This window comes from Fulmarus glacialis, unplaced genomic scaffold (genome assembly GCF_000690835.1).
Source record: "Fulmarus glacialis isolate BGI_N327 unplaced genomic scaffold, ASM69083v1 scaffold3475, whole genome shotgun sequence".
Taxonomy (NCBI): domain Eukaryota; kingdom Metazoa; phylum Chordata; class Aves; order Procellariiformes; family Procellariidae; genus Fulmarus; species Fulmarus glacialis.
Window position 1 is genome coordinate 23,338 of NW_009214742.1, and position 11,847 is coordinate 35,184.

At 48.9% G+C, this 11,847-nt stretch overlaps 1 protein-coding gene across 1 annotated transcript in view; it reads left to right on the forward strand.

Moving 5' to 3' along the window:
• Positions 1-333: 333 nt before the first annotated feature.
• The window catches only part of LOC104077423 (potassium voltage-gated channel subfamily KQT member 2-like), a gene marked incomplete at both ends in the record, with an annotated part of 18,124 nt that continues 6,610 nt past the window's right edge, over positions 334-11,847 (forward strand). The window contains 7 exons of the mRNA XM_009578660.1: positions 334-469; positions 1,708-1,834; positions 2,990-3,165; positions 4,328-4,453; positions 6,733-6,843; positions 7,533-7,628; positions 8,319-8,413. Of these exons, the coding sequence (XP_009576955.1) occupies positions 334-469; positions 1,708-1,834; positions 2,990-3,165; positions 4,328-4,453; positions 6,733-6,843; positions 7,533-7,628; positions 8,319-8,413 (867 nt within the window). The remainder of the gene's footprint in view (positions 470-1,707; positions 1,835-2,989; positions 3,166-4,327; positions 4,454-6,732; positions 6,844-7,532; positions 7,629-8,318; positions 8,414-11,847) is intronic.

Below are 11,847 nucleotides of genomic sequence, written 5' to 3' on the forward strand. Positions count from 1 at the left end.
CTCGTGAGCCAGTCTGATCACCTGTTATCACGTTAATAAATGAGCATTTCCCTGCTTGTTTGCATGCTTATTGAAAGCATGTTGTAGTAAGAGCTGATGGTTCCTTGGGGAAGTAATGTCAGGGGTTATCGGAGCCCCTGGGAGGGGGATTGGATTGGCACTGGCCAAGCTGGGAACAGTCCAGTGGGTCCTTCCATGCACAACCTTTCAGTTATTAAAATCAGGGAATTTACTTTCTCTTTTTACACAGTGTTGTAGCAGCAGCACAGTAAATATGTCCAAAAATGCTCTCTGGACTAGTTTGAGCAAATGTGAAAAACTCCTGCTCTCAAGACTGATGTTCCCTCTCTCTTTATTTTTTATGTTTGTGTTACATAGTTTTCTACTAGTTTTCTCCTGCCTGGTGCTGTCTGTCTTTTCGACCATTGATGAGTACCAGAACAGCTCAGAAGGGGCCCTTTACATCCTGGTAAGTTGGGGGGTTGCAAATGAAGCCATCAGTAAGGCATTAAAACAAAGTCAAAAACACAATAAAAAACTGAGGTTGGGAGTGTTTAACTGGGGCAAGAATTTAAACTGTTGCTTGTGAGAAGGGGACCACTGGGACCTGCAGGTAAGAAATAGGGAAAACGTGAAAAAGGAGAAATCAGTATCAAGAATACTCTGAACAAAATATTTTTAAGGCTCCTTTAAAAACCTTCTTCCTGAACTTTTCTTTTTTTCTGCATTTATCTCCAATTGCAAACCACAGTAGCAAGACTGATCCCAACCAAAAAGCAGTTTGCTGTCCAACAGCTCCCAATATTCAAAGCTGCGGATGCCTGCTTCCCCACACTATAACATCCCTGCAACTATTTGGTCAGACATCAAGCTGCAGAGTTTTGTTCCTTAAATAGCCCGGCATCCCTCGCACTGACAGCGTGGCTTCTGCCATCAAGAGCCAGCAGAGATCCTGCACGCACCGCCACGTCGCGGGGCTACCGGATTCACGCGTCTCCTTGCCTTTTGTCTTTCTTCCTCTCCCCTAGTCCCTGCCCTACATCGACATCAAAAGGCGCTGCAGACTAATTAGGGCTTCGTCAGGTTTGCCAAGTGAGAAAGCTGAGGCAGGTGCCGCTAGGAAAGAAATCAGAGGGAAGGGAGCGGGCGCAGGGTATTTGGGTGGCGATGGAAAGGGCTGCGATGCACATCATCGTGGCGCTCGCTTGGCATCAAGGGATAGAGGACCTCCACCGCCCCTGCACCAGATCGCCCAGCACCCAGAGACAACCCAGTCCAGTTTTCTAGGGAAAAAGCTCAAATACCCTGTGAAGACCTAGATGAGACTCCTAGGATGGAGCAGTCAGTGGTTCCCACCTCTGGTCTTCCCCTGAGCTCCTCAGCATTATCCAAGTCAAGTCCTGGAGACTAACGGTGGGGAGATAAGCAGGTACTCCTCAGTCTTGTGATGGGTGACACAAACACGATACAAGAAGGTGTAAAACTAGTTCACTGTGCAGTACATCTCGCCACCCCAGGGAGGGCGAGGGAAAACACAACAGCAAAGATCTGACCATCTTTCATCTGGGCTCTCCATTTAACACCCCAGACAGCTCTGCGGTATAGTTTCTGAGGCGTGCGGAGTTTAGCTTATGGCTTTGTATTTGATTCTGGAGTGTGCTCTTCATCACGGTTCTTTCTTGACTAAAGACATTGTCTCCCTCGCAGGAAATCGTCACCATCGTGGTGTTCGGGGTCGAATACTTTGTGAGGATCTGGGCGGCCGGCTGCTGCTGCCGATACCGGGGCTGGAGGGGAAGGTTAAAATTTGCCCGCAAGCCTTTCTGCGTCATCGGTAAGACGTGCCTCCCCGCGTGGGATTTCCCAACCCAAAATGGCTATTGCAAGTGCTTGCTTGCACAGTGCTCCGGTTTCTTGCATGCATTTTGGGGGTTGATCCTCAGCTGCTTCATGGTCACCTTGAGAAGAGAAAGAGCACAAAGGCAAAAGTCGTAATCCATGGGTTTTGTTATTCTGCACGAGGGCCACCCTGTTTTCTGCAGATCTGGGAGCCGTCCCGTTGCCCTGCGTACCCCAGACATTGCTGGCAGCCGCCCCCAGCCGCAGAAAGGGGGTTTAGCCGGGAGAAGCTGAGCGTAGGAGCTGGGATCCTGCGATCCTGTGTCCAACCTCGACACCGAATTGCTCACAAGTCATTGAAACTCTCTGTGTCTCGCTTTGCCTTCCCTGGTGCTGATGAGCTGCCTCACAAGGGAGTTATGAGACTTAATTAATTCTTGTTTGTAAAGTACTCGGCGATCCCCTTGTGAAAGGGGCCATCTGTGCCCGGCAGTTATTTTTAACAGGGTAAGGAGTGGGCAGAAAGGCCACGCCATTCGCTATGGAGCCTGCCTTCAAATGTCTGGGAGCTGGCAATGGTCATATGCAGGATTTTAGCTTATTCCCCAGAAAAGCACTCCTATCAAATTTGCATAGAAAACCAGGGAAGAGGGAGGTTTTCGGGATCCTTGAATTTGGGATATATAAAGTGAGGCTTTTTTTTTCTTGGCCTTTCTTTGTCCATGAGCACCCTGACATTGCTGCGGTGGACCTCTAGGGTTTTGTTCCCAATTTATACGGGGGAATTCTGGACAGCACTGTGTAACAGGCAGCTGCAGCTGATTAAAAAAGAGCATGCATTTTGCAAGGATTTGATGCAGTTTAGCAGTGTTAACAAGGAATCATATCAGAATTCAGGCTTTGCAGTATTTGACGCATTTTCTATGGGAATGATGAGCGTGGAGAAAGAAACTGGGATGTTTCCATAAGGTGTGTAGTGGCTCCTTTCAGCCAGGTTAAGATTTCTGCTGTGTCCTTCCAGCACAAGATAGAACCGATACAAGATGTCTTTCCCGCACAGCCTTCTGCTGCCAGTGGCAGTAGGAGTGCCATCCCTTCGGTAGGGATCCAGCAGCATTTCTTCAGCTTTCAATGCCCTCTGTTTGCGCAGACATCATGGTGCTGATCGCGTCCATCGCCGTGCTGGCGGCGGGGTCCCAAGGGAACGTCTTTGCCACCTCAGCGCTCAGGAGTTTGAGGTTCCTGCAAATCCTGCGCATGATCCGCATGGACCGGCGGGGCGGCACCTGGAAGCTCCTGGGCTCTGTGGTCTACGCGCACAGTAAGGTGAGCAAGCACCAAGCAAGGACGTTGCGTCGCTCTTCATGTTTCCTTCCACCAGAGACACCACTTCGGTTCAGTTCTCCACCCCAAACATCTCCCAGGCCTGGGGAGATTGGAAAGACACCGTAGAGTAACACGGGGAGCAATGCGAAGTCGGAGACGTGAGGTCCAATAGAGCCCTTCAAACAGAAAAGGAGAGAAAGGAGGGATGTTTAGATGTTTGCAGGGAATATCTTGAACATAGCAAGCACCTGCACAGCTCATTTCAAAGAGTTAGCAATTAGCCAGCAGCCTCGTTAAGCACAGGTGGTGTTGCGAGCTCTTTGTCTAGGATGCACGCTTCAAAGCGGACGCGTTTCTGAACGCACATCCTGCGAGCAGCAGCCTCTCGCAGACACAATTACTGTGCCGGGTTCCTCTTCCCGACATGAGATCATGGACCAGCCACAGAACCGATCCCTGGTGTAAGGCACTTCGGCCTTTCTCTGGTTTGGGAAGAGTTTGTTGATCATTTTTTTGTTTCCTGCTGCTGAATTTATGAATTTAACATTTCTCCTGTTTCCTGCACTTTTTCCCCTGAAAAGCTTAGCCAGCTTATCCAGAACTATGAAAAAATCATAGGGAATTCATGGGTCTCTTTTGTCCACCCTTGTATTAACTTCATCCAAAACCAATTACTCCTGTGAATTCTGAATTAAAACTTCCCTGAAATTGGGGGATATTTTATCCAGACCCCAGCTTTGTAGCTCCTTCCCAGTTAGTGGAAGGGACCTGCTCTAAGCTGAGTCCCCAGGGATTTGGGGTTCCCATTTCAGTTTTAATCCCACTTCTCTGGGTGAACTGGGGAAATATTTCTTTTTTTTTTTTTAGTCTCTGTTTCACATCTTGAAATAATGGAGCTATTAACACTCCCTTTCCTTCTCCGTTTGCTGTACGTGTTTAGATGATGGGGTCCTCAGGACGGGGATGTCCCCGTGTGCGTGGCAGGGCCACCACCGGTACATGGTCCCATTTCAAAAAATGGCACTCCTGATCTCCAAGCGAAGCCCCAAAGCCTAAACAAATGCAGGGGAAGTTCAGATCCAACCGCAAGCAAGTAACTCAGCTTTTGGAGATGAGCACCAGGATTGCAATTATTCTCTTCTATCCCTTAATGATCTTGCAGGAGCTGATTACTGCCTGGTATATTGGCTTCCTGTGCCTCATCCTGGCCTCTTTCCTGGTGTACTTGGCCGAGAAAGGAGAAAATGAGCACTTTGATACATACGCAGATGCACTCTGGTGGGGTCTGGTAAGTAATTCTCCTAGAACAGCTGGTGGTTATTAAAATAATATGTCCATTAACCCTCCATCTTCTATCACTTATGTGAGGAATTGACTTATGGAGTGCTTAGTTAACATTTTTATTAAATGGCTTCAGGCTACTCCATTTAGCTCTTTTTCTTAAATAAACCCCGTAGAAAATGTTAGGGGATTGCATTTCTTGAATTAGCTGGAGCTGCAAGGAAACTGGGAACTCGTGTGCGCTCAGTCGTGGGATTTAGCTCTGTCACGACAGTAGAGGCAGGTCGGATAAAGACCCCACGCTATGGGATACTTTGATCATAATTTTGACAAGTGTTGCCGCCTTTTAATTATTTAAAATCGTACTTGGGCAACACGCTGTTAAACATGCTGGAATAAATTTTATAAAACTAATAGGGTCTAAGTACCAGAAAGACTTCAGCGCTGAAAGCACTCCCCCTTCACATCTTTGCTGACAAAGGAGGAAAGGGCAATACTTTGTTTGCTCTGTGTGTGCGTGTGCATGTCAATTATTGGATTACCCGATTAACAAAGAGAGAATTAATGACGTTCTAATCTTCTTGCGTTATTGTTCTTCTGCTCCGACACTGCGGCGCTAGTTTGACCTTGATTACAAAGCATGTAATGAAAATCCCCGATCTGATCAAATCCCAATAACAGGCTTGGGGAGGAATCGGCTGATCAAGCAGCTCCTCTGGTCCAACAAAGGGAAAGAAGCAGTAAATTGCTTTTCAAGCCCCTTGGTTATGACAGAAAAATAAAAACAAAGTCCAATTTGACATAACTAGAAAATAAACAATAAGGAAAAAGTGACAGCCCAGATTAGAGCTCAGTCTCGGGAGAACCACGTGCAGATTTATCCCTCTGGCTTCCCAGGCTGTGAGCCTTTGGCAGAGGATCACCCGCCTCGTTTCAGGACGTGGAGGTGTGCCAGACTGTTTTGCCACTGAGGCTCAGAGTAAAATTTGAGCTTCATTAAAATAAAGAGGTTTTGTCATTGTCCAACTCACGGGCCCAGTACAGACAGATGTTGAGAGATGGGCAGAATAAATAGAATTTCAGGTTCAGAAACTCATCCCTTGGTCTGATCTTAGTGGATCCAATCCTTGTAGTTGTCTATATAAATTTTAAAAACTTGTAAACCAACTTTGCAGTGACTGTGGAGAGAGCATTGCTTCAACTTTGTGTTTCAGTAAGGAATAGCCATGTAGATGCATTTTCTAACCGCTTTGTCAAAATGGCATTTAATTGATAGGGCTTTTAGTGGGTCCAATTAAACAGCGCTTTGGGATCGTACTCCATTTGTGTAAAAGTGATTTTATTCTAAGTTGAATGCATGAGGTTTCCAAAGCCACATCAGCAGGGTGCCAGCTCTGTCCGTGGAGGCTGTGGGATGGGGACAACTTTCCACTTGGCACAGGGACCGCTGGGGTCCATTGGGCAGAAGTCTCAAAGAAGGTGTTCCTCATCAGACCATCTCTGCCTGCCTTGCCCTGCCAGTCCCGGGCTCTCCAAATCCTCTCGGAAGCCTCAGGGGATACCCAACATTTGCCACTAGTGATGTCCATGGACTGAAGTGGGAAAATGCATCTTTTCCTGCAGTTTGGAGCTCAGGAGATTCTTTGTCTCCAACAAATCTCTCGGCCCCTTCCCCAAAACACGCACAGCAGCTTGCCAGCGCTGCAATAATACTGAAGAGGGGAAAAACCATCCCTAAATTAGGTTGTATGAAGCAGCCATAATTCATCCTGTCGGGCTAATATGCTGTTTTTAAACAGGAAGGGAGACCAGCTAATAGGTACTGCTAGGAAGATTAGGAATAAACAGCATCAGATATCTTCATGCATGCAAATAACCCTGCCTTCTTTCATGAGATGCCAAAAGGGAGTTTGGGGAAACTGTGCCGGTTTGCTTCCCCTGCCGAAGGCGCAACCCCGTCTCCCGGGGGAGGCTCCGAGCTGCCGCAAGCCTCTGCACCAGATGGCAGCTTTTTCAGCTAAAGGCAAGAAAATACTCCCGACTGGCGTGAAAACTCAGTGTGTGGAGGAGGGAGGGTGGCAGTGCTGTCCTGGGTGTCAGGGCATCGCTGCTCCCCCCAGACGTGCCATCCCGGGTGCCCGAGCTGCACCTCGACTTGGTCAGCTCAGGGCACGTGGTGACCCTGGCTCCTCCACGTCCCACTCCGGTGTTGCGGGAGTTTTCGCCGTGTTGGTTTAGTTTTAAGGCTGTCTAACCGAGGGCTGTGCGGTGGTCTCCTCCCTGCAGATTACTCTCACCACCATCGGCTATGGGGACAAGTACCCGCAGACCTGGAACGGGCGGCTGCTGGCAGCTACGTTCACGCTCATCGGCGTCTCCTTCTTCGCCCTTCCTGCCGTAAGCGGAGGCTGCAGCGTCCCGCTGGGAGGGGGGCTGAGCTCGGCTGCGCTTTGTCCCCGGCCCCTGGAGCTGGTGGCAACGCAACAGCTACGTCCAGCGGCGCGATGCACCCAGGGACCTCCCGACTGCGACCGCTCTGTGGCTTTTGAGTCAAAAAAATAAAGGGGAGAAGAAGGGAAATCATGTCTGAATGCTCGGGGCACAATGTGTATGAGTGAACAGGATGGAAACTCTAGGTTTGGCACTGCACAAATATTTAAGTGAAACCACTTTTTTTTTTCCTGCAAAGGACTGTTCCTAGGGGTTATTATGCCATTTCAGCAAATTACCCCATCCCTTTCGCAGTGCGTTTCAGTGTGTCGCATGGATCTGATTTTCCCCTATGGGGATAATTTGCTGAACTCCAGCACAGTGTGGTTATTTTGTATTTTATCAGCTGGCTGGAGGTAGTTTGGTAAAAGCAGCAATTCCAGGGAGTGCCAGCAAAGTCCGTCCCCCACTGCTGCCTCTTCATGGGGAGTGTGTCTGCCAGGGCTGCCTTGGATGGAGGCTTCTCCTTCCTTCCCCCATACATTTCAAGCAAAAAATGAGCCAGAACAAACCTTTGGAGGGAAAGTTGGCTGCAACTTTTTAGTGAAAACCTAGCTAACGCCTTGCTAACTGCAAATTTTCATTCTCTTCCCCAGGGCATCTTGGGTTCGGGGTTTGCTCTGAAGGTTCAAGAGCAGCATCGACAAAAACACTTTGAGAAGAGGCGAAACCCAGCAGCGGGCCTGATTCAGGTGAGGATCACATCCAAGGAGCCTTGGGGTTACATCGTCCTGATTTTGGGAAGCTTAATAGACTTTTAGAAGTTGGGGAGGAAACGGGCAGGTGAAAAATGGGGCCATGTGTGTGAGGTGTGAGACAGCAGCTGGTGACTGGTCTTGTCTGGGAATAAATGCCAGGAAATCAGCCATGGGAAAATAGCATATGTGGTAGGCAATCTGGGGGAGAAAAGGAACGAAATCCAGCCCAGTGCAGCAAGACAAATGCATTAGGACAGTCTGTTTTCACCAAACTTCCCCCCACCGAGAATATTTATACTGATATAAAGTTACAATTGGGAGCATTTTCTTCATGATAACAGATGTCTGCGCAGAAGGCTGGCCTTGGTGATTTGAAATTAGAGTCATTTGACATTCCCCTGCTCCTCTCTCTCCAAAATCTTTAACTCCCTAATGTGCAACAACACCCGTTTGATAGCTGACCTCACCCTGAGTGAGTGCCTGGTACCCACAGCACTTTCAGCTGGGCTTGCGTGGTCAGGAGAATCATGGTACCACCCCAAATTTGTCATGTATCAAATCAAGGAAAAGGCAAAATGTTGGACCCATCCCACGAGGGAGGACTCGGGGTTGGCTGATGTTTATAAAACCGAGGGTAGTGCTGGCCATGTCTGGGTCCACCATCCCGCTGTGTCTCCTCTGCAGGCGGCTTGGAGATTTTATGCCACCAACCTGTCCCGGACGGACCTGCACTCCACCTGGCAGTACTACGAACGCACCGTCACCGTCCCCATGTACAGGTACCTCCTCCTCAACCTCCCTCTTCCACTGCCTTCCTCGTGATGCCACTGTCTCCATATTTATTTTTGTTACCTGGATATATATTTTTGTTTATTTATTTACTTTTTTTAGGTTGAAAAAGTTGATTTCAAGAGCTCTTAAGGGCTGGTATATGCTTTTTTCTTTTGGAGTTTTTTTGCTTTGGGTTTTTTTGTGTGTTTCTTTTTGACTTGATTTTAATTTCCCTGTTGTTGTTTTTTTTTTTCTTTTTCTTTTTGTGTCTGTGTGTGTACATGCTCTTCTTTTCACCTTTATTTCTCCACGTCCACTGGTAGTTGCATTGTGTTGTGACAGTTGCCGTGCCCAGGTGTGAAGACCTCCCTCCCGAGCTGCCCTGGACCGTAGGTAAATGCCACCCTCCTTGCGCCCTTGCTTGGGCTCTCCTTGCTGCTCCAGCTGGTCTCTAATGGTCCTTCTGCCTTTCAGCAAACTTCTATCCCTCCCTTGACTGGCCCAGCTCTCTCCCCAGGTGCATTTGCCCTGGGTGCCCCTTGCCTTTCCTTTTTTTTCCTCTAAGAGAAGGAAAACCAAATCAGGATTCAGTGGGCATTTTCCCATTTCTTGCATTTCATTTATCCATCACGGTCTGTTGACACGAGTAGGGAAGGACAGCGGAGCCGTGATGGGTGATGCTGATAAAGCACCGCTGTGTTTTAGCAGCATCCATCTGGCTTGCTTTAAGGAGAGGTAACTTGTCATCATACCCAGGCAGCCTCTTCAGCTGAAACGACACAGGTTAGAGCAGGGCTGTGGGAATCCACAGCTTTCTTGGCATTTGGAGCTTCATGGAGATGGGGACAGAGTCCCCTGCCATGCCTCGCTGCCCTCTGGGGCATGGGGAAGCGCTGCATCCCCCATGTCACTCTCGGGGTTGGTGGCATCGAGGAGGAGGCTTCCCCAGAAGCTAAAATGCAAAGCGTTTCCGTTCATTTTATACTTCACACTGCACTGCATCGCGGGCAGGGCTGTGCAGCCCTTTCTGGTGTGTTTTTAGGGGCTAGCCAGATCTCTTTGGGTTTGTACAGGAGTTGGTTAGATATTCCCGTAGCTTCGTGGGGTTTTGTTGGGTCTGATGGGGCTCCCTGTGCCCCATCTCCCTGCTCCCGAGCAGGGCTGTGGTCCAGCACCACGTTGTGCCACTGCAGGTGTGAATCCCGTTGCGTTTTCCCATGTTACTGGTGCCTTTTAGCCCTCGGGCAGACAATCTGGATATATTTCCTAGGGTAAGCATTAGCCTGTATTTGAAACACAGCAGCCGGCCTGTTAAACCATCTTAAAAACCTGTTGGAAGTCACGTTGTCATGGTCAGTAAGTTTTCATTGGATTCATTCCCAGTGTGTGTCTGATCGGTTGCTTTTTCCCTAGAGATTTATGAAGCGGCTTCAAGATTTTGCTTAAAAAAAATCCCAAACCAACAACCCAACAAAACAGAACGAAACTGTTTTCCAATAGCATTAAACCCACCGCCCATCGAAACTCTCCCTCCCAGTATTTGACCTTCTTGCTGAATACTTGCAGCACTGGCAGAGATCAGCTACTGGAGAGGATGAGGACTGGAGCCTGGTCCAAAGTCCGCTGCAAAACGCAGAAAGCCAGGGGCTGATTTCAGTGGACTTTGTCAGGTTTTACTGCTGTTTGAAAGACTGACCTTACCACGCAGCCAGACATACAGTGACACCCTTTTGCCTGAGGACGTACTGGGGTAATTCCTTGCTGCTTAATCTGCTTGTTAAAACCTGTATTTCCCATGGAGCTAATACACAGAAGAAAACTAAGCTAAAGAGCTCTAGGAGAAGCTAAATAAAAACTTTGGGGAGGAGAAAGAGCAAAAAATGCAGTTTAGTGAAAAGCCCAGCTATCTTGAATAAAAAGGCAAGAAGAAGTTGTAGTAGGATCGTAGCAGTTTTGGTGGCTGATGCTGCGGGTGCTGCTCCCAACGCCGGCCCCAAGCAGCAGCGTCACCCTGGGCTTCCCTGGGCACGGGATTCTGCTCTCCCAGCTTCACCCTTAAATCCCAACTCCTGTCTGTGCGCAGGCAAGGTGAACGTCACCTGGGAGGGCGAGCTGTGGGTGCACCAATGGATTCAGCTGTTAGTCAAATTGAATTTTTTACCAAGAAAGCAGTGAACCTCTTTTGAATGTATTTTGGATGCAGTCAGAGAAATTAATTGGAAAAAAAAAAAAATTTTGGAAAAAAAAAAAAATTATATAAAAAAAAAAGGGGGTAACTGTATGTTCTGGCTGCAGCTTCCATCACTCACACTGTCCATCCATCCTCGTCTACCCACTTCACTAAGCCAGCTGGCGGGCGCTGTGCTGGTGCAGCCTCAGCGGCACGTCGAGCCCAGCGCCGCAGTAAGACACTGGCTGCTGGCATGCGGCTGAAACGGGGTTAGGAAGTGGGTTGGAGCAACACAACATCACTCCCTCCAGGGTCCTGGGGGTGATCTGCGGTCACCGCCACCTTGGCACCCTTTCTGCTCAACATTGGGCTGCTTATTGTTCATAGCAGGAGCCCTGTGACTTGAGCTCACCCGTCTTCCCAAGGCATTTCCAAAAAGGCTGGCTGCTTGGTTTGAGAAAGTTGTTACACATGCCTTGGAGGAGTTCACGTGTCTCCAGAACATCACTCAAATCACTGCAGTAGAGCTAGTCTCACTTGTTTGGGGGAAAATATGGTGGCCTCTGAGTAGCTTAGATTTCATCTTTAAATTCAAAATGTGGTAGAACCAAATCTGAAATATGCACAAGGCTCCCGTACGTGCAGGTACGGTTTGGGCTTGTAATGCATGCGTAGCTTGCTGTGTCCAGACATCATAACTTGTAGCGCATCAGCCACTGATGCTCTGAAAAAAAAATCTGCTCTTTATTGTCACTCGTGAGAACAGGGTCTTGATCTCAACTACATCCATGTATTGGTCTTCACTAAAAAACCCCACCGGCACATCATGCCCAAGTCAGCAGCCCAGCCCAAGGAGTCCCTGGCTGATGGGACCGAGGGCTGTGGATGTCTCATGAAAGGTCCCTCGGAGGCTCCCACGTTTTCCCCGCTCTCTGGTGCCCATTTGCTTTCGGAGCAAGGTGCCAGCCGCCTGTCCCCGAGGGTGACACGGGTGCGCAGTGGTTTCTGAGCCCGCCGCAGCGGGAGCGAGCTCAGCCCACGCTCCCGTGCTCACCTGTGAGCCTGGTCCCAGTGCAGCTGCTCCCGGGGGTACACTGCGTTCATATGCTAATTTTCTTTATCCTGTTTCTTTTCCCCTTTCCTCCACCCCACCTTCCCCCCGCCCCGTTTTTCTTTCTCTTATCCCTTTGGTTTTCTTTGGTGAAAACACTTGAAAAGCACGCAAACGCAAACGTACGGTGCCTCCAGGTATGAAGTGCATGTGACTCTGAA